The sequence below is a fragment of the Oncorhynchus mykiss genome, chromosome 2 (genome assembly GCF_013265735.2).
Source record: "Oncorhynchus mykiss isolate Arlee chromosome 2, USDA_OmykA_1.1, whole genome shotgun sequence".
NCBI classification, from domain to species: domain Eukaryota; kingdom Metazoa; phylum Chordata; class Actinopteri; order Salmoniformes; family Salmonidae; genus Oncorhynchus; species Oncorhynchus mykiss.
This window is the reverse complement of record NC_048566.1, coordinates 57,867,901-57,891,467: the sequence shown is the minus strand read 5'-3', so window position 1 is coordinate 57,891,467 and position 23,567 is coordinate 57,867,901. Positions and strand designations below refer to the sequence as shown.

General features: G+C 46.8%; 1 protein-coding gene across 2 annotated transcripts in view; it reads left to right on the top strand.

The window, feature by feature from the left end:
* The first annotated feature begins 4,526 nt into the window (after positions 1 to 4,526).
* The window catches only part of LOC110492538 (MOB kinase activator 2), an 89,163-nt gene continuing 70,122 nt past the window's right edge, over positions 4,527 to 23,567 (top strand). Inside the window, exon 1 of one of the 2 annotated variants that reach the window (XM_021566957.2) lies at positions 4,527 to 5,046. In XM_021566957.2, the coding sequence (XP_021422632.1) occupies positions 5,030 to 5,046 (17 nt within the window). In that variant the 5' untranslated portion in view covers positions 4,527 to 5,029. Of the gene's footprint in view, positions 5,047 to 15,871; positions 15,967 to 23,567 lie in introns of those variants that run through there. The other variant, XM_036951663.1, reaches the window with a different exon arrangement.

Genomic DNA, 23,567 nt, shown 5'->3' with positions numbered 1-23,567 from the left:
TTGCTCTGCAAGGGCCGCGGCTTTTGTGCAGTGATGGGTAACGGTGCTTCGTGGGAGGCAGTTGTTGGTGTGTGCAGAGGGTCCCTGGTTCGAGCTCAGGTAGGGGCGAAGAGAGGGACGGCAGCTATACTGTTACACCAGGAAGTTTGTCATTATTGATTGATAACAATTTTTCCACAATAATGACAAACTTTGACAAAAGGGTTAACTTATCAGCCATGCTTGAAAGCATGTAAAGGAGACAGAAGTGCTCCCCTACTACTTACTTAAGGAACATGCACACACCTGTTGGAAAGGGTGACCTCTATTGAGCTACACATATCCCTGCAGTAGTAACTGTCTCATTCACGCCACTAACCAACATCCCACAGCTCCCTCTAGTGGTCAGATGTGGTACTGCACCGGCTCTAAGACTATACCATCAGCTACCCTGTCAATCACCGCACTGACTCTGCCTCTCACAGAGCTGATTGGAGCACACCAGTGCAGTGACTCGTCATTCAGCCAATCCCCTGACTCTGCCTACTGTTAACAGGGCTTCTATTCTCAATGTTCCCTCACTTGGCTGTGTTCAACCGTTATTTATAGAGTCCTCAGGATCCGGGGGGGGGGTCGTGGGCAGATACCAATGAGACAGCCACCATAAGGGGTGATGGTTTTTAGAACATCAGCGAGAGGGAGACAGAGAGAGGAAAAATTAGATGAAGAGAGGGACTGACGGTGGAAAAGATAAGTACAGTACATCAGGAGAGCCATAGCAGAGGGACAAACTGGGGACCGTGTAGCGTACGGAGAGAGAGAGAGAGTTACAACACAGTATATAGACATAATATGACATATTTACTATCCATTTCACTTGCTTTGGCAATGTAAACATATGTTTACCATGCCAATAAAGTCCTTTGAATTTAATGAGAGAGAGAGAGAACCAGTCATCTCAGCAGAGCAGAGTACAGATTGATCCTCTCCTACCAGGCTGTCGGGGATTCAGATTAATGGTTCATCCTCTGATGGAGAGAGCATGGCTGGGAAGAGAACGGTGGCAAATATAAGAAGAGAGCATAAGAGCACTGTGTCCAAGGCAGACCTGAGTACTTGCCTATAGGCTTTAGCTCAAAAGGCTAACACAGGCTTACAGTATGGCGCACAACAGAGATTCAAACCTAATCTGTACCTCATTAAGCAACAATAGTACAAGTATTCATCAGTGCAATGCTGTGTATGTATCATCTAAATTTATCACCAGTGGTGGAAAAAGTAGCCAATTGTCATTCTTGGGTAAAAGTAAAGATAATTAACAGAAATTGACTCAAGTGAAAGTCACCCAGTAAAATACTACTTGAGAAAAAGTCTAAAAGTATTTGGTTTGAAATATACTTAAGTATCAAAAGTACATGTACTTGCTAAAATCTACATAAGTATCAAAAGTAAAAGTATAAATCATTTCACATTCCTTATATTAAGCCAACCAGACAGCACAATTTTCTTGTTTTATTATTTTACGGATAGCTAGGGGGACACTCCAACACTCAGACATAATTTACAAATTAAGCATTTGTGTTTAGTGAGTCCGCAGAGCGATGACCAGGGATGTGTCCTGCTAAGCATTCAAAATGTAATTAGTACTGTTGGGTGTCATGGAAAATGTATGGACTAAAAAGTACATTATTTTCTTTAGGAAGTAAAAGTTGTCAAAAATATAAATAGTAAAGTACAGATACCCCAAAAAACGACTTAAGTAGTACTTTAAAGTATTTTTTACTTAAGTACTTACTATCCATTTGACAACAGAGTGTCAATTGCCACATATATCTATGCATAATGCATTACTTCCTTACTAACTGCCTTCATTGTGATGCCTGTATTCAGTACACATGTCTACATGATGTCATACTAATAAAGAATAATTAGTTTCTCTTTGCATAACTGAGATGGCAGCCATAGATGTAGATAGACAACTCTAGTGCCCAAAAGCCGATATTAGCATGGGCGGCACAATTGAGGACTTTCACAATTTTGAAGTAGTCAACTGGGTGGGACTTCCTATGGGTTAAGGAAGGATCACATGATTCCATCCAGATAATCAGGAGGGATCAGACAATTAATTATACTTGTGAGCAAACATTCCATAACTTTTGGTGGTTGTAAATCACCAATCCTGGCTTTATACTTGCTCAAACAATACACTCCAGGTGACAGTAGAAGAAGACAATTGACTACTTATTAAAAATGTAGATGGCCTTACTGTATGAAAGTGGTACTTCCTGTTGTCTTGTTTTGTAGGCTTAGAATGGACTTCAAATTTGCATAATCAAATTCATGAAAACACAGTCATGTACAACCTGGACTCAGGGGTAGAGGTAACATAGTAAATTCAAATCCGGGACACTCCAATTAGTATGATATGTTACGTTTCGCAGTGTTGTAAAGTACTTAAGTAAAAATACTTTAAAGTACTACTTAAGTCGTTTTTTTGTGTATCTGTACTTTACTTTACTATTTATATTTTGGACAGCTTTTATGTTCACTTCACTACATTCCTAAAGAAAATATTGTATTTTTTACTCGTAACATTTTCCCTGAAAACCAAAAGCACTCGTTACATTTTGAATGCTTAGCAGGACAGGAAATTTGACAATTTAACGCCTTTATCAAAAGAACACCTACTGCCTCTGGTCCGGTGGACTCACTAAACACAAATGCATCATTTGTAAATGATGCTGAGTGTTGGAGTGTGCCCTTGGCTATCTGTACATTTTAAAAACAAGAAAATGTCTGCTTTGCTTAATGTAAGGAATTTTAAATGATTTATACTTTTATTTTAGTAATTACATTTACTTTTGATACTTAAGTATATTTAAAATCAAATACTTTTAGACTTTTACTCAACTTGTATTTTACTTACACTTTTACTTCAGTCATTTTCTATTAAGGGTATTTATACTTTTACTCAAGTATGACAATTGGGTACTTTTTCCACCACTGACATTTCGTTTGGTATGTATTCATTTGTGGATGTCCATCATCCATTTCGTATGATATGTTACAAATTACAATTAATACAATAGGGCGGCAGGTAGCCTAGAGGTTAAAAGCGTTAGGCCAGTAACCAAAAGGTTGCTGTTTTGAATCCCTGAGCTGACTAGGTGAAAAGTCTATCGATGTGCCCTTGAGCAAGGCACTTAACCCTAATTACTCCTGTAAGTCGCTCTGAATAAGAGCGTCTGCTAAATAACTAAAAGGTAATACATTACGAATTGTAATTCTTACAACATATGAATTTGCAAAACATATATGTTACAAATTTTTTGTTGCATTTTCAACAAGTACTTGCTGGCAACATTCAATCTAATATAAAACGGCCTGTAACTAACGGGTTCTTAACGGGTTCTTAAGTCCTCAGCTCAAGCAGGCACGCTACGGCATGCATCAAGGCTGCAGGAGTTGTAGCTCCATTGACACTTTTCTAATTCGTCAAGTATTTTGATTAAATGCATTGGGTATGAGCAAATCATTACACAAATATGAATATAATTGTATATATATCCTATATGACCGTGTTTCCATAAATTTGATTATATAAGCTTAAAGCCCATTCAAAAACAGTATGGGACTTGAAATGGTAACTACCCACTGGGCGCACACTGAATTCCGTTGATTTGACGTGGGTACTCTCATACCATTTCAAAGATGGTGGATAAATTAAGATAGTTCTCTCAGGCCGTTTACCATTAGACACCAATGCGATAGCAGCTGGGTCTGGTCTACTTAGTTCATAGACTTCCATTGAAACAGAAACATTTGTGAGTGGGATGTCTCGCTTCCTCTTCTGTCTCTAAACATATGGCGCTGCTCGTCGTCTCACAGCCTCCATAATGGTACAGATACAAAGATGCGTCTTCTATCTAAGTCGATGGAAGCAAGTTGAAGGAAAATGGGTCTTCTTAGAACTACATAGCCCATTGATTTCCAAATCTCTGCGTGTGACGTAACACCACGCAGACGCACGAGGAAGGGGCTCGGTTGGACCCATAGAGATAGTTAGAGGACACAACATTGTATCTGTCCCACTATGGCATCTGTGAGAGCATGGGCAGCGCCATTGAGTCTCTCTACATTTTGAAGAAGTCAATTTTCTTCTTCTACTACTTCTATGGTTGGTAAACAAACCGAAAGGTGCAAACTGCCACCCGGAGTGTGCTGATTGAACAGGCATAAAGCCAAGGTTGACAATTTACTGCCATTTGGCGTTATGGAATGTTTACTCACAAGTATAATTCATTGGCTGATCCCTCCTGATGATGTGGATGCAGTTATGTGATCCTTCCGTAACCCATTGGAATTCCCACCCAGCTGACTAACATTAATTCAAAAGTGTGAAGTTCCTGAATTGCTCTGCTCATTCGTTGTAAATAATAATTTATTATTAACTGACCTGCCTAGTTAAAAAAAACTAAAACTGCTTTTGGGCACTAGAGTCCTCTATCTATCTCTATGGTTGGATCTGTGTTTACTTCCGGATTTCGTTCGCAGCAGCTGAAGATTGCTAGCGGTTTGAGCTCCAGAGCTAATACAGTACAAGGATTCATGACAGAGTGTTGCTAGCAAGACTAGTGGCATCGCAAGACTCGATTCTTTCGGTCCTGCAGTCTGCGAAGGACATTCGACACGCCAGCGGACGTAAAGCGAAGCCCCAGCAGGATACCTCGCTGACTGGAAATTGGACCGAGACTTTTGCCCGCTCTTCTCCGAGCTCAAAGTCACTCAATGCTGCGCTCCTCTCACCCAGCGCAGCACCGGGGCTCCGACTAGGCAGCTAGCTGTTCATGTTCTTGTAGTTATCTAGGCTCAGGTTCAAAACAAGGACACCAGCGATACGTGTTTAACATTTGACCACCGAATTAGGCACAGGGAGAAACCGATCCACGAAGAGTCGGGGACAGGCAGGGAAGCGAGGGGTGCCCGGATAAAGTAGGGGGTCGCCTCCAGCAGCCTTGGCGGATTTATCCCTACCCTAGTTACAAACATCATGGATTGGTTAATGGGGTGAGTACAGCCACCTCTTTCCCGTTGACAGCACATAACGTTACAGTACCAGTTACTAATCTCTTTTGTGGCCGGTAATATTTGACAGCTACAAAAAACGATGTTTAGCTATTTTACTAATCAGAAAATGCACGATACATAATACTATTATGGTGGTAATGACTCCCCTTTCCCCTGGATGTCTAGCTACCGAAGTAACGTTACTGTAGATATCATCATGGCATGTTCTAATTTTTTTGCCCAACGCGGTAACATTAACCGGCGAGACGCTATTTTGAGCATCCGGTGCAGTGTGGGCCTGACGTTGCACAGCAAGTGGCCAGGAAGAATTAGGTCGTGAAAATGTATTTCTACAGAAGCCCGTCACGCAGGCTACACTCACGTTAGCTAGCTATAACTAGTTAGATATCTAGTTTCCAGGTAGCTAGATTTACCGGACTAGCGGTGTTCGGTGTAACGTCATTTCCCTCGCAAGGTGCATTGTTTGGCCAACGTCTCGATCAGATTTCAACATGGGAAGCAAGCGAACTATTTAGCCAGCTAGGTTGTTTTTTTTGCTTGCTACGTTGACTTCGTCTTCGCTGTAAATTGGCTAGTTAGGTAACAAGTTAGCGGTAGCCTAGAGGGTTAGCTGGTGGCAACACAGGCACGGTGACTTGTGCGGATTTTGTTACCGTTTTAGGTACGAGTCTAAAGTACACGTCGTAGCTACAATGTAACATATTTTGGTTGAGCAAATTACATTCGAGAGGTTTATCACGACGGTGCCGTTTGTTTCGGTCAATTGCGCTGTAACTAAAGGCAAGCCAGGTGTGTGGCGACGTCATCGTGGGAATTGACACCTCGTTGCGAAGGCGACGCTGACCTGTCACTTTATTTTCTGGGTGCCACTTCCGCCTTTTAGAGTTCTAGCTCTGAAGAGGGGACTTGCATATCTTGTAGCTTGTTTGATAATGAGTTTATGGCTTGGTTTTTTGACAGGTCCAATGCTCATGTATCATCTGTAGTGGTAGGGAGGATGGGACATAACAACTTCAATAACGAAGTTTCCAGTCAACCTTTTAATGCGAGTAAAGTAATGTTGGATAAAAAAAGAGTAAAGTAATGTTGGATAAAAAAAAAAATTATGACAGGCCTGACGGAAACAGATCCCCCCCCCCCCCTGTAAACTTTCCAAGGTGGGATATTTGTGATAGGTCGGATATTTGGGCATATAGGCGTTTGACATTTCATGCATAATTCGTTCTACCTATACAAACACTTTGTGTGGGTGATATGTTTGATGCTCTTTTCCAGTACATTTCGAGGGTCTTATTCTGGTGACATGATCATCGATGCTGGGTTGCAGTTTTACAAATAAAAATCTCACTCTTTTGTCCATAATAATCTCATCATCCAACCCTGTTCCTGGAGATCTAGCGTCCTGTAGGTTTTCACTCCAATCCTAATCTAGCACATCTGATTCTAATAATTAGCTGGTTGATAAACTGACTTAGGTTAGTTTCAACTGGGCTTGCGAAAACCTACAGGATGGCTCTTCAGGAACAGGGTTGGAGACACCTGATGTAGGCTATATGTGTATCTGCACTTAGTTGGCTAGAGTGCATGTGCCAATACGTGAGTGGCCACACTTACTATATAAATGTTTGTTTTTGTGAGAACCATCAGTAGAGTTAACCCATTTCATGGAAACCCATTTAACTTGTATTTATGTGCACTACGTCATCACGCACAGCCTTTTATCCGCAACAAATACATTTGATGGAAACACATTTCTAGTGGGAAAGTGTGCATATAGTTTTATGCATGAAAATCTGTCTCCAATTGGTTGGAAACCTAGCCATATACTAATTTCTCTGAACAGGGGGAAAAAACATCACCAAGTTCATTGAGAATACATTACATAGGATGAAGAAACAGTACTCCAAGCCACAGTTCCATACTACTTGTCAAACATAGAGAACTGATACTATATACTCATTGTTGATGTGGGATTGGCATAGGGTGTGAGGATTCCATGGAATGATAATCTTATTTTTCTAACAACAAATTATTTCAGAAAAATTTGAAATGGCTGGTGTTCAATCCTCTTTCTTGTGCTTTTTGAGGTGGAACGATCCATTGGCCTTATTTGTTTCTTGACTACAGATTTTGTTTCCTGACTAAGTCACACAATATTTACAATGCAAACCCTGGTGAATCAGACAAGAGCAGAGTCTGATTCATATTTGCCCGCAAAGAGAGGAGAGTCATGAAAATGTAATTGACAACTTTGCAATGGCGTGATAAACTCAGAATATATGCACGTGATTATCAGACAAATGCATTAGCCTGTTTTTGTGAGCTCACTCAAGGAGTGCATCAGTTTGCGTGGATTATCGACCTCTCATTGAACTCTTAGCCTAACTGCCAGTCACTTGCTGTGTGTTTTTTATAATGTTAACCCTCCTGTTTTTTCTGGTATTATTTTAATCTGTCGCAGCTTAATTCTGAAGTACATTTGAAAGAGCTCGTCTGTCCATCCGTCTGTTATTTGTGAGTGCGGTTATGAAGAGATCAGTGCTCCGTCTTCCTACAGACACACGGCTTGTCTGACTGTCTGGCTGTCTTGTGTTCCTGGGCCACCACTGATGTCATTTCCCAGGCAGGATCTAGAACACAGCACAGGGTCAGAACACTTCCTTTGTCTGCCCCGGCAGTGTCAAGGCAGGAGTCCCCACTGAAAGGTGTGCCGCCCTAGCCCAGTCACTCAGTCAGTGTGAGGGCAGAGGAAGGGGTGGAGGCCTGCTGTTTGGGTGGTTCGCCTCCGCTTGACATTCTGGCTGAGAGATAACAACAACAAGGCAGTCACCGCCCCATTGGAATCCCTGCCAAAATATGAACCAGGCACCGGCTTCGACTACTTGGTTTTTATCTGACATTCGTCGTCTTGTTGATGTGGTGGTGATGACTCGTGTATTTTTTTTTATTGGAAAAATATGTATATCTCTCTCACCCCCTATGCTTCTCTCTCACTGCAATTTGCTCGCTCTCTGCTGTTTCATGAAGTCCGCAATCAGCTCTTTTGTTTTGTTAACGCTGAGTAAGAGGATATTTTCCTGGCACCACCCTCCCAGGGCCCTCACCTCCTCCCTGTAGGCTGTTTTGTCATTGTTGGTAATCAGGCCTACTACTGTTGTATTGTCTGCAAACTTGATGATTGAGTTGGAGGTGTGCGTGGCCACGCAGTCATGGGTGAACAGAGCGTACAGGAGGGGGCTGAGCACGCACCCTTGTGGGTCCCCTGTGTTGAGGATCAGTGAAGTGGAGGTGTTGTTTCCTACCTTCACCAACTGGGTGAGGCCCGTCAGGAAGTCCAGGACCCAGTTGCACAGTGTGTGGTTCAGACCCTGGGCCCCAAGCTTAATGATGGGCTTGGAGGGTACTATGGCGTTGAATGCTGAGCTATTGCTGCTGGTGTGTGTGCAAGACCTGAATGCATGCAAAGCATCTTTGCCCTTGTCCAGAGTGCGTCACTACTGAGAGTGGAGTCTTGAATGAGGTAACGAAGCGTGTAATCACTCTGAATACAGACGATGCAGGGTGAAGAATGACGCAGCCACAATGAATGGGGGGGTGACATAGAGAAGACGATAGGACCAGGACTGATGGATAGAGGGAGGGAAAGAGGAATAGATGGCGATCGGGCAATATGTCCCTAACTGATAAGGGAGAGAAGGAAGGAAGGCGAGAAGGACCCACAGACAGATGGAGGAGCGATGGAGTGAAGGAGAGGGGGCGCTATGGGAGCTGCTCTTGGGGTTATGATACAGGGATGAAAAGCTTAATGATGCAGGGAACGATGGGATGGAGGGAGGTGCCCAGAGAGACTGGTGGAGGGAGGTGCCCAGAGAGACTGGTGGAAGGAGGTGCCCAGAGAGACTGGTGGAGGGAGGTGCCCAGAGAGACTGGTGGAGGGAGGTGCCCAGAGAGACTGGTGGAGGGTGAAAAGGGAACGCATGATGGGGGAGGGATCACATGATGAAGAGAAGGTTGACAGGACCATGACTGGTGGAGGAAGGGAAAGGATGGATAGAGATGAGTTGCTAATGGAGGCCTCAACATTAATGCTTGTCCTCTTGTATTTTATTTACCCTTTTATTAACTAGGCAAGTCAGTTAAGAACAAATTCTTATTTACAATGACGGCCTACCAAAAGCCAAAAGGCCTCCTGCGGGGACGGGAGCTAGGGTTACAAATCTAGGACAAAACACACATCACGACAAGGGAGACGCCCCAACACTACGTAAAGAGAGACCTATGACGACAGCACAGCGTGGCAGCAACACATGACAGCAACACAACATGGCAACAGCACAACATGGTAGCAGCACAAAACATGGTACAAACATTATTGGGCACTGACAACAGCACAATGGGCAAGAAGGTAGAGACATCCATACATCGTGCGAAGCAACAATAATAACAATAATATTTAAATACATTTTTAATTTACGTACATAAAAAAGCATTAATGTCAAAATGTAGGTGATTATACATACTGGGTACAGACTCCTGTCCAAACAAATGCTGAAATGATTGAGGCGCCAGAAAATGTAGCCAAACTTTAATTACACAAATATAGGCTTAACGTCAGTCGTGTTTGACAATTACCATCTACAGTCTTTATACTGTCAACATAAAGTGGCTTCAGAAAGTGTTCGTACCCCAAACAGCCCAGGGAATAGTTACAGGGATGAATGAGCCAATTGGAAGCTTTGACGATTAGGTGGCCATGATGGTATGAGGGCCAGATTGGGAATTTAGCCAGGACACCGGGTTTGACACCCCTACTCTTACGATAAGTACCATGGGATCTTTAGTGACCACAGAGAGTCAGGACACCCATTTAACGTCCCAGCCGGAAGACTGCACCCTACACAGGGCAATGTCCCCAATCACTGCCCTGGGATGTTGTTTTATTTTAGACCAGAGGAAAAAGTGCATCCTACTGGCCCTCCAACACCACTTACAGCAGCATCTGGTCGCCCATCCAGGGACCGACCAGGACCAACCCTGCTTAATTTAAGAGGCAAGCCAGCAGTGGGATGCAGGGTGGGTATAGCTCGTTCAATTAATCATCAAATTGCTTAAGGTAGGCACTTCAAAGCAAAGTAGCTAGCTAACTAAGACCTGTTTATAATCTTGTAAGGCCATCATTTTCATGTTTCACTAGGGCTTTGACGATCATAGAATTTTTGGTAATGTTTTTTGGGTCAAGCAAATTACCATGGGCACAGTTTAACCATTCAAATTGCAAAATCTCCTGCTGTGCTGCTGACTGTAGCAGTTGCCCCATAGAAATAGAATGAATAGAAAGGGTGTCTCCATTCAAGTCAATGGTGGAATAATTGGTAGACTGGCAGACATTTTGAGTGTGCCCATGCCAGGAAGTAAAAAGCAGGAAGTGTACCCTTCAATCTGTGCTGTGATTTGTTGAATTAACTCGACTGACATTAGAAAAAACACATTCCATGGCATGAGCCACATCAGTTGGCCTCATTTGAGTGAGCATTGTACAGTACCATGGCAATCCAGCATCAGTTGATGGAACATTTGAAAATACCATGGAAATGATTGCATCACAATCAGCCGTTACGAGTGTACCCATGAGTTTACCAGTCAAATTGCCAGGGTTAGAGCTTCCAAGCCCGTTCTATTCATTCTATTTCTAAGAGTGGCCCGCTCTCTGCCATTGTGTTGCCTAGCAACACAGTAAACAATCTATCACGCAGAGGTCATGCCTCTGGGTGATACAGACTTGATATTCGCTAGCCTGATTTAAACTTTTGATGTTTAGAAATTCACTTTCGCTTATAAATGTCCACACTCACCAAGAATGACAGTGGGTAGTTTATTTCAGTGCACAGAAGCAAGTTTTCTGGTTGGATTTTAAATAATTTGTACAACTTTACAAACAGGAGAAATATGCGCACTGTAGCTGGTATAGTCTTAGATATCCCAGGCCTTGGAGCATCGTTAACGCGTGGAGATTGCTCACTTTGACACAATTATGATCAAATATTATTATTATTATGATCAATTATGATCATATGTATTGCTTGCTATTTTACATTTTTATGTTATTATATTTTCATTTTTTACATTTCCTTTCTGACTATTTATTTATTTATTCTACTTGTCCAACAATTGTTCTTACCTGTCCTGGAGCCCTGGTGTGTGTCAATCTGGGTGCAGCAGGTAGCCTGGCGTGTAGGAGCCGACAAGGTAAACATCTGTTGTTCAGCCCTTGAGCAAGGCAGTATAACCCCCAACAACAACTGCTCCCGGGCGCCAATTTGTGCCACTGACTAGGTATCCCCTATTCCCTTCCCTTTCTACTACTAGTGTGCAACAGCTTGTTGTCAAGACCTTCACAACGTTGGCAGACGATTGGGGTTTCGGTGTGTTGCATCCTTGTGTGTGTTGGTCACATGACCAAATGTACCCCTTTTGGAGCCAGGTGAACTCATTGCTGAGGGTTCAATAGGACGTTAAATGACAGGGGAGCTGCACAGCAACGCCAACATGTCTATTCCTGCTGGGCGGAAACAGGCGGGCGCTACAGATGTTTAATCCCTCCTGCTTTTCAATGATGGATGGGTAATACACGATGTAGAGAGAGATTACAACTGCTAGGCAAAGTGGTGTTGGCTTTAGAGTGCATGACCTTAACGATGGCTGTATTTGAGTGCGGGTGGTGGATAGGACACAGGCTACATGTCAGCCTGCTCAGACGAACATGGGAGATTGTTGATGAACAAGAGTGCCGCCGACTGGTGGTGGTCTCCGAAAGTGGGGCCGGCGCCCTCTGTTCGAAGGTGTGGTAATGAACGAACACACTTTATTGCAGACACTTAATTAAGACACACACCAATTTAGCAAGAGGGAATGAGTAAAAGTGGTTACCTACAAGATGAAAACAAGAATATGTAACAGTGCTAAGCTAACGATGGTTTAAGCAATGAACACGTGCAGGCTAATGACAGGGGAATAGCAGTTGAGCCTATACATTGCAGCAGCTAATGTAATAGCAAGGAAATGGAAGCATACATAATGGTTAGGCGAACCGAACGAGTGTGCTTGCATACTCCCTTAAAAGACGCTTAAATTCGCTTGAAAAACTAGAAAAAAAGTGGCGGTAGTACTGTTTGTCTGTTTTGAGACACCATAGCCAGTATGCACTTCCTCAAAATACCAGAATTAAGCTACTATAACTCAAGAAATCTGTCATTATTTTTGACATTTTTGCCAAGGAGACCTTAGTCGCACAATTTTACATCTAACTAAGTGGTTTGGTGCAGTATTTCTCAATAACAAAATTGCATTAAAATGAGTCGTCTCTTGCTCAGTGACGACAAATACTTTATTGAAGAATCCCTACTGTCGACTAATCACAGACGAAGGGTCGTAGACTTTGGCTACCGACTAAAGTTTGCCTCCCAAATAAAATGTGCGCGTGTGTGTGTGCCAGAACCCTCACCGAAGTCCAAAACTAACAAAAATGTCACAAAATGGCACCATAATATATGCACAAATTCTTCCGGACACTTTCACCTGGGAAGCATGCCGAACGCCTCAAGGCGTTAGCGTAGGCTAACGGGTTACACCAAGAACATAAGGGCAATGAACATAGCAGACTATATACAAACGGAAGTCGTAACATTAGCACTTGGCTAGTACGCTAGGCTAGGCCTGGCTAAATAGCGAAGGCAACAAATGGACTAGCTAGCGTAAATGGTATATGCAAAGGATTGGACAAGGCTGCCATGACAATTATTAAAACAGGCCATCTTAAGCCTATACCGGTAATGAGCCTAGGCTGTATTGCCTGGCCTGAGCAGTATTTATTGTATTTTTATTTAACTAGGCAAGCCGGTTAAGAACAAATTCTTATTAAACAATGATGGCCTACTGTGTGTCACGCCATAGTCAAACACAGCCAAGTGTGTGTGTGTGGATGTCTGCATTGTGTGTTTTTATAAACCATGAGTAGGCAATGGCCTATACCAATATGTGTGTGTTATTTTATTTGGGTGTGTCTGAGTAGTGCTACTCCTTTCTACCTTTGACTCACGCTGTAAATACATGCGCTGGTACATTTCATAGCAGCTGTCATTTGCTTGTTAGCGATCATTTCCTCATCTCAACCCATCTCTCTCACATACACACACACACACTTTAAAAAAAACTTTATTTGAATCCACCAATCAAATTGACAAAAAAATATTTAAATATTTCAAAGGTCCCTGTGTGCATGGCACTCAAGGGTACAGCTGCCCACGACGGCTGAATCAGAGCAGTACCTCGCCAGTACCTCGCCATGCCCAATTTTTCAGTTTTTGATTTGTTAAAAAAGTTTGAAATATCCAATAAATGTTGTCCAACTTCATGATTGTGTCCCACTTGTTGTTGATTCTTCACAAAAAAATACAGTTTTATATCTTTATGTTTGAAGCCTGAAATGTGGCAAAAGGTCGCAAAGTTCAAGGGGGCCGAATACTTTCGCAAGGCACTGTATATATTTTTTAAATGTCTGGCAAACAAACCCATTGCTTTCAAAATGTAACACCATACAACTCAGCGTTAGTCTCGGCGTAATTCCGTTATGGTGGAATTGATACATAGGATATTTTGTTGGTCTCGCTGTCGCTGCATTCTCCTGGCTGCCTGGAGCAGGGACTAACAGAACATTGCTTTGCCCGGATTTGAGTCGACTACCTTTCTACCGCGCTCTCTCTGTTTCCACAATGTTCTTTTACCCTCTTAAAAAAAAAAAATCTTTACTAGGCTTGTTCTACTATGCTATGGCTCCTACTCACCAGGCCCTTGTCTATGGGGGTGTCCGATGTCTTAAGTCAGGGGTTCCCAATCTTTTTTTGCGTCGGGACCCCTTTTGTGATATCAAATTCATCAGGCACCACCCTAATAATATCAGAACACAACTCCTACTTTAGAGTGCCATTGAAAAAAAATTGCGTACAAGCAGTTTCTGCAGTGCATGGCCCGGACTAATCAAGTCTCGGCCCCTGCGAAATAATGGTTTTAAAAGTCCCAAGAGGGGTCTTGGCATCCGAGAGAACATTTTGCTGAAACGTCTTGAGTCAATAAGTATTTGAACCCCTTTGTTATGGCAAGCCTAAGTAAGTTCAGGAGTAATAATTAGCTTATCAAGGCGCTTAAGTTGCATGGACTCACTCTGTTTGCAATAATAGTGTTTAACGCAATTGTTTTAATGACTACTTCATCTCTGTACCCCCACACATGCAATTATCTGTAGGGTCCCTCAGTTGAGCAGTGAAATTCAACCACAGACCAGGGAGTTTTTCCAATGCCTTGCGAAGAAGGGCAACAACAAAAGAAGCAGACATTTCAATACAGGCGTCCTTCCTAACTCAGTTGCCAGAGAGGAAGGAAACCGCTCAGGGATTTCAGCATGAAGCCAATAGTGACGTTAAAACAGTTACAGAGTTTAATGGCTGTGATAGGACAAAACTGATGATGGATACACATTGTAGTCACTCCACAATACTAACCTAAATGACAGAGTGAAAAGAAGGAAGCCTGTACAGAATCATTTTTATTCCAAAACATGCATCCTGTCACAAAAGTAATACAGCAAAAAATGTGGCAAAGCAATTTTTGTCCTGAATACAAAGTGTTTTATGTTTGGGGCAAATCCAATACATTCCTGAGTACAACGGGACTTGCCATATTTTCAAACATAGTGGTGACTGCATCATGCTATGGGTGTGCTTGAAAGGACTGGGGAGTTCACTCGTGGGTGTGAATAATTATGTAAATTTGATATCTTTGTTGCATTTTCAATTCCATTTCTAAAAACATTTGCACTTTGTCATTATGGGTTTTTGTGTGTAGTTGGAGGAGGGAAAAAAATCAATTGAATCTATTTTGAATTCAGTATGAATACTTTCTGAAGGCACTGTAATTTCTTGCAATTCTACACATTTTACCATGGGGCAGAGAACATTTTTACAGTTTTTAAAGCTGAAATTACAGTGCATTTATGCTCAAAACAACATTTATTGTGGGCGTACTGTGTATACCAATATCCCTGTGAGCCTCACAGGCCAATGTTGTGCATCTCTAAAGTTAAAAACATAAAGGATTGATATTAATACAGTGCATTGCACCTTCAACTTATTCCACAGATCTCTTGTCCAGAACAGGTTTCATCTGTTACTTGCCATATTCATTTCAAATCTGTCCGTGGACCCCACTGGGAAAACCCCTGTCTTAAGTCAGTTATGGAGATATTAGAATTGATCTGAGGCTCTAGAACACAGCTTACCGTAAGACCTGTCTAGAAAGGAGCATTTACAACCTTCAAGACGCACAGGAACACCACACACACTCACACACACACACACACACACACACACACAGGTCTGTGCCTGTCTAAGAGGGGGCGCTACTGTTGACTTGGTCTACATAGACCGTTCGTGCTCTCAGTAGAATGCTCTCTATTTGAACGAGGCAGCTCCCTCTTGCCCCGCACTTCAACGTTGTCTTTGGAATCTCTGGGGAAATGCTATGCGTGCAGTTGGTGAGTGTCCAGGGGGAAGGCCCTGCCTGGTCTGTAGTGTTTGGTTCATTTAGGGAAACTGTGCTCTAAAGGCTGCTCAGAACAGACGCATGTTTATCCTGAAACGGCCCTCAGTCACCCTCTTTATTCATCGCGCTTGTTCTCCCCTCTCTCCCTCCTCTCTTGCTTTCTCGCTCTCTCTCTCTCTGTTAGAACACTGATGTGTGGAGACATGTGCGTGCTTGGCTTCTGTCGATGCTGGGCTTCTCAGGCTTGCTGAGTAGAGGACTGAGAACACAGGGCCAAACAGGCCAACCCAACCATATCAAGCCAAGGTGAACAGGCGCTAACTTGTCCGCATAGCAACTCGAGGCTAGCTAGCATAGCTGGGGTTAGCCAGGAGCAACTAGGGGTTAGCTAGCATAGCTGGGGTTAGCCAGGAGCAACTAGGGGTTAGCTAGCATAGCTGGGGTTAGCCAGGGGCAACTAGAGGTTAGCTAGCATAGCTGGGGTTAGCCAGGGGCAACTAGGGGTTAGCTAGCATAGCTGGGGTTAGCCAGGGGCAACTAGGGGTTAGCTAGCATAGCTGGGGTTAGCCAGGGGCAACTAGGGGTTAGCTATGGGCAACTAGGGGCTAGCTAGCAGGGCTGGGGTTAACAAGGGAGGAGATGAAGAGGGGAATGGTCTCATTTGGGAAGACTGGAAATGGGCACGCCTGCCCTTCTCTGCCAGCTCTCCTCTCCCCCTCATGTGCAGCCACTTCATTAAATAGCATATCAGTCTAGTGGCTTTGACTTGGTTCTGCTGCAGACAACGTGGTTATTCATTAGTCCTGTTGTCGTTTTGGGACATTGAGACGTTGCATGTATTTTCCCTCGTGAGTGAGGCATCACTTAAGGGCATCTGACACCAGTGATGGTACGAAAAGAACAGGCCAGTCTGCGTGCCACAGCAGAGGCTGATGGGCAGCCTTTCCTTCACAGCCACAAAAAAAAACAGCTTAAAAATGAATTGATCTGCACGCTGTAAGTACAGAAATAGTTTGCTCAGTGGGAAATGAATATCCATCTGGTCGGTGACAACTGTTTGGAGTTTGTGACGGCAGCTAGGTGAGCTTATTATTTTAGACGCTATAGTCCTGGGATTCCCTATGATCTGTCGAAGAACCCCGTACATTCTAACGACTCTTGTGTCGCTAGTGTACGCTGTAGAGCGACACATGTCACACATGCGTGTTCTTGAGAGCCTCAGCTTTTCACAGGTGGCTTTTAATAGTTTCTAGTCAAACCGTTTGGACTCGGCCCCTTCAGGATCCGCCCGTGTCTCGCCAACGCCGCTCCAACTCATCCCCCTGTTAATCACACAGACTAATGGTTTGCGAATGAAACGGACGGGAGTCTGTAGCTCAAACACACAGTGTTTTAAGAGGTTAGAAGTCCTGAATCACGTGGGGGCACCACGGTACCACGGACTCATTGGGCTAAGCTACGGCTAGCTGCCCTCCGTTATCACCGCTCAGTCAATTTGCACAGAGGTGTGTTTGTTGTAGCAGAAACCGAAGAAGGAATATGAATAAAGCGTTGACCCCAGGCCTAGATACTGTGTCTCATGTGTAGCTGCATAGAAAACCGTAAGATTCTATTGGGCCCTTGTCTGAGGTAAATTCGCCAAGGAGAGACACTACACTCTCTCTGTGGTATTGAGACCTTTCCCTCTCTCTTTCCCTTTCCCGCTCAGACAGGGTGAGGCCAGGCGATGAAAATGATACCAAAAGCTCTCTTAGCTTTTACTGTGTGTGTGTGTGCGCGTGCGTGCGTGCTGGTACTATGGGCTATTGGTTCGCTTATACTGCAACTCCCTCTGTATCAGTGTTTTAGTTGTGTTCTTCAGTCCTGTTTGCTGTGTGTGCATTTTGAAGCCCTTTTGTGGTGAGTGTAGTTTGACCTGATGGGGGGGGGGGGGGGGGGGGTGTTATACTTTAAAAGGCCTAAGGGCAGCACATGCTGAGTGCGACGCCAACCCAACACCACTAGGCTAGAACAAGTCCCTGCCCGCTCATCCTAATCCTAAGGCACTCAGCCACGACTGACATAAGGTTGTCTTATGACAACCTGAACTTTGCGAAAGTTGGGCCCAGTCCCGAGTCATCCCCTAGGCAACTGTGTTGAACCGCGAGGACTAGGTAAGCATAGGCATATTGCCAATCTGGGCAAGGTGGATCTGTGGGAAACCCAGAGGTCGACGCCTAGACTGTCATTGGACGGCTGTGTGTGTGTGTGTGTGTGTGTGAGTGTGTGTGTGCTCTCTCTGTGTTTTACTTGGCAGGAATGAGGAGCGACCTTACTTTGACAATGTTAACTTTTTTGTAACGCTGTGAAAGTCCAGACCAGAACTGGCAGAGCCAATTGGGGGATAGAGACAGAGAGAGGAAGGTGAGGGATTGGGAAGAAGACCACGACTAATCAGACTTCCAGTTGCCAAACACTGTTGCTGGGTGATGTTGGGTCACAACAGGTCCTATATTGGCCTAAGAGCCAATGGTCCTGGGTTAGTTTTCTTAAAGGAAGCTAGCACCCTGACAGGTCTGCTAGCTGACTGGGGAACAGCTCAAATATGTTGTACGCACGCACGCACGCACGCACGCACGCACGCACACACACACACACACACACACACACTGTACAAACATGCTCTTTCCATGACGTAGACTGACAAGGTGAATCCAGGTGAAATATATGATCCCTTATTGATGTCACTTGTTAAATCCACTTCAATCAATGTAGATGAAGGGGAGATGACAGGTTAAAGAAGGATTTTTAAGCCTTGAGACAATTGAGACATGGAGTGTGTGTGTGTGTGTGTGTGTGTGTGTGTGTGTGTGTGTGTGTGTGCGCGCGCGCGCGCCATTCAGAGGGTGCCATGCTTGGTTTGTCACACTCAAACAGTAGTCATACTCCTGTGTGTATCGAGAATTGGCCACCACCCAGAGGACATCCAGCCAACTTGACACGACTGTGGGAAGCATCGGAGTCAACATGGGCCAGCATCCCTGTGGAACGCTTTCGACACCTTGTGGACTTGTGCCCCGCCGAATTGAGGCTGTCCTGAGGGCAAAAGGGGGGGTGTGCAAGTCAATATTAGGAAGGTGTTCCTAATGTTTTGTACACTCCGTGTATGTGATCTTATATATTCAAATGTAAGCAAGGTTTGAAATGATTGTTTTAGTCAAATATTGTATACGTTTGTGCTACTTGCAGTCAATTTGCAGTCTACAAATGATTTGTAATTGCGTTCCGGCTGTCCGCTCCAGAAAACATCGTCCCGCGGCTGAATCTTGTTGATTATCCCTGCTCTACAGGCTGCAGGGAGACGTATCTCATCATGCTTCAGCAGTGAGTCAGCGTTGTCACGAAATGGCGTGTGTGTGCACACATGTCAGCTGGACTGCTGTTGTGACTCTGAGCCCTGCAGTTTGGGACAGGGACAGCCGGAAGGACCAGAGCCCTGTGACTCCCACACACCCTGCCTGCCTATGTCATAACAGTCCTTCTCAGTGTCCCACAGACCTCTAACTTGTTCTCTATCATATCGCACACACACACACACAGGACCTACAACCTGTCCCTTGCTATTGGGGATTGCATGGTGTGTGTGTGCGCAAAGGTGTGAGTGTTCTCCCATTGTGACTGAGTCAAGGCTGTTTCTGGGGAATAGGCTCACTGATGCAGGCAGATCAGCCCAGGGCTCCTGAGTTGTGTGTGACAGTTATTTTTGTCCCATCAGGTTTGCCATAAGGTTCATGAGCAGTGGTGACTGTGTGTGGCCGGATGTGATCTATTGTTGTCCTGCCATAAAGAGTTTAGCTTAGTCACAGTGAGGAAGAAAGACATGGAGAGAGACAGGACAGGAGAGAGGGAAGAGACATGACATGATAGGAGAGAGAGACATGATAGGAGAGCGAGACATGATAGGAGAGAGAGACTTGACAGGAGGGAGGGAGAGAGAGACATGACAGGAGGGAGGGAGGGAGAGACATGACAGGAGGGAGGGAGAGAGAGCGAGACATGACAGGAGGGGGAGAGAGAGACATGACAGGAGGGGGAGAGAGAGACATGACAGGAGGGGGAGAGAGAGACATGACAGGAGGGCGAGAGAGAGACGCGCACGACGGGGGAGGGAGAGAGAGACGCGCACGACGGGGGAGGGAGAGAGAGAGACGCGCACGACGGGGGAGGGAGGGAGATAGCGAGACGGGCATGACGGGGGAGGGAGGGAGAGGGAGAGAGACGCACACGACGGGAGGGAGGGAGACGCACACGACGGGAAGGAGGGAGACGCGCACGACGGGAGGGAGGGAGACGCGCACGACGGGAGGGAGGGAGACGCGCATGACGGGAGGGAGGGAGGGAGGGAGAGAGAGAGACGCGCACGACGAGAGAGAGGGAGAGAGACGTGCACAACGGGAGGGGGGGAGGGGGGGAGGGAGAGAGACGCGCACGACGGGAGGGAGGGAGACGCGCACGACGGGAGGGAGGGAGACGCGCACGACGGGAGGGAGGGAGAGAGACGCGCACGACGGGAGGGAGGGAGGGAGAGAGACGCGCACGACGGGAGGGAGGGAGAGAGAGAGACGCGCACGACGGAAGGGAGGGAGACGCGCACGACGGGAGGGAGGGAGACGCGCACGACGGGAGGGAGGGAGAGAGACGCGCACGACGGGAGGGAGGGAGACGTGCACGACGGGAGGGAGGGAGAGAGAATCGCACGACGGGAGGGAGGCAGAGAGACGCGCAGGGAGGGAGGGAGGGAGAGAGACGCGCACGACGGGAGGGAGGGAGGGAGGGAGAGAGACGCGCACGACGGGAGGGAGGGAGGGAGAGAGACGCGCCTGACAGGAGGAGGGAGGGAGGGAGAGAGACGCGCACAACAGGAATGGGGGAGGGAGAGAGACACGCACGACAGGAGGGAGGGAGAGAGAATCGCACGACGGGAGGGAGGCAGAGAGACGCGCAGGGAGGGAGGGAGAGAGACGCGCACGACGGGAGGGAGAGACGCGCACGACGGGAGGGAGGGAGGGAGAGAGAGACGTGCACGACGGGAGGGAGGGAGGGAGAGAGACGCGCACGACAGGAGGAGGGAGGGAGGAAGAGACGCGCACAACAGGAATGGGGGAGGGAGAGAGAGACGCGCACGACGGGAGGGAGGGAGACGCGCACGACGGGAGGGAGGGAGGGAGACGCGCACGACGGGAGGGAGGGAGAGAGACGCGCACGACGGGAGGGAGGGAGAGAGACGCGCACGACGGGAGGGAGGGAGAGAGACGCGCACGACGGGAGGGAGGGAGAGAGACGCGCACGACGGGAGGGAGGGAGGGAGGGAGGGAGAGAGACGCGCACGACGGGAGGGGGGAGAGATGATGGGGAGAGAGAGACATGACGGGGGAGAGAGAGAGAGATGACGGGGGAGAGAGAGAGAGAGAGATGACGGGGGAGGGAGAGAGAGAGATGACGGGGAGGGAGAGAGAGACATGATGGGGGAGGGAGAGAGAGACATGACGGGGGAGAGGGAGAGAGACATGACGGGGGAGGGAGAGAGAGACATGACGGGGGAGGGAGAGAGAGACATGACGGGGGAGGGAGAGAGAGACATGACGGGGGAGGAAGAGATATATACATGATGGGAGGGAGGGAGAGAGAGACATACATGACAGGGGAGGGATGGAGAGAGACATACATGACGGGGGAGAGAGACATGACGGGGGAGAGAGAGACATGACGGGGAGAGAGAGAGAGAGACACATGACGGGGGAGGGAGAGACATACATGACGGGAGGGAGAGAGAGAATTTCATGACAGGGGAGGGAGAGAGAGAATTTCATGACGGGAGGGAGAGAGAGAGCCAGACATGACGGGGGAGAGAGACTTACATTACGGGGGGGAGAGAGAGAGACATGACGGGAGAGAGAGGGAGGGAGACACATGACAGGGGAGAGAGAGGGAGGGAGACACATGACAGGGGAGAGAGAGGGAGAGAGACACATGACAGGGGAGAGAGAGAGGGAGAGAGACACATGACGGGAGAGAGAGGGAGAGAGACATACATGACGGGGGAGAGAGAGAGAGAGACATACATGACAGGGGAGGGAGGGAGAGACATACATGATGGGGGAGAGAGAGAGAGAGAGACACATGACAGGGGAGGGAGGGAGAGAGAGACATACTTGACGGGGGAGAGAGAGAGAGAGAGAGAGAGAGAGACACATGACAGGGGAGGGAGAGAGACATGACGGGGGAGAGAGAGAGAGACATGCCGGGGGAGAGAGAGAGAGACATGACAGGGGAGAGAGAAAGAGAGAGAGATAGAAATATGTGACGGGGAGAGAGAGAGACATACATGACATGGGTGGGAGGGAAAGAGAGAGACACATGACAGGAGGGAGAGAGAAAGAAGTTCATGACGGGAGGGAGAGAGAGAGAGACATACATGACGGGGGAGAGAGAGAGAGAGACATACATGACAGGGGAGGGAGGGAGAGACATACATGACGGGGGGAGAGAGAGAGAGACATACATGACAGGGGAGGGAGGGAGAGACATACATGATGGGGGAGAGAGAGAGAGAGACACACATGACAGGGGAGGGAGGGAGAGAGAGACATACTTGACGGGGGAGAGAGAGAGAGAGAGAGAGACACGTGACAGGGGAGGGTTGGAGGGAGAGACATACATGACGGGAGGGAGAGAGAGAGAGAGAAGTTCATGACAGGGGAGGGAGAGAGAGAGCCAGACATGACGGGGGAGAGAGAGAGGGAGAGAGACTTACATTACGGGGCAGAGAGAGAGAGACACATGACAGGGGAGAGAGAGAGAGGGAGAGAGAGACACATGACAGGGGAGAGAGAGGGAGGGAGACGCATGACAGGGGAGAGAGAGGGAGAGAGACACATGACAGGGGAGAGAGAGAGGGAGAGAGACATGACGGGAGAGAGAGGGAGAGAGACATACATGACGGGGGAGAGAGAGAGAGACACACATGACGGGAAGGAGGGAGAGAGACACACATGACAGGAGGGAGGGAGAGAGACACATGACAGGGGAGGGAGGGAGAGAGAGACATACTTGACGGGGGAGAGAGAGAGAGACACATGACAGGGGAGGGAGAGAGACATGACGGGGGAGAGAGAGAGAGACATGCCGGGGGAGAGAGAGAGAGACATGACAGGGGAGAGAGAAAGAGAGAGAGATAGAAATATGTGACGGGGAGAGAGAGAGACATACATGACATGGGTGGGAGGGAAAGAGAGAGACACATGACAGGAGGGAGAGAGAAAGAAGTTAATGACGGGAGGGAGAGAGAGAGAGACATACATGACGGGGGAGAGAGAGAGAGAGACATACATGACAGGGGAGGGAGGGAGAGACATACATGACGGGGGGAGAGAGAGAGAGACATACATGACAGGGGAGGGAGGGAGAGACATACATGATGGGGGAGAGAGAGAGAGAGACACACATGACAGGGGAGGGAGGGAGAGAGAGACATACTTGACGGGGGAGAGAGAGAGAGAGAGAGAGAGAGACACATGACAGGGGAGGGTTGGAGGGAGAGACATACATGACGGGAGGGAGAGAGAGAGAGAGAAGTTCATGACAGGGGAGGGAGAGAGAGAGCCAGACATGACGGGGGAGAGAGAGAGGGAGAGAGACTTACATTACGGGGCAGAGAGAGAGAGACACATGACAGGGGAGAGAGAGAGAGAGGGAGAGAGAGACACATGACAGGGGAGAGAGAGAGGGAGGGAGACGCATGACAGGGGAGAGAGAGGGAGAGAGAGACATGACAGGGGAGAGAGAGAGGGAGAGAGACACATGACGGGAGAGAGAGGGAGAGAGACATACATGACGGGGGAGAGAGAGAGAGAGACACACATGACGGG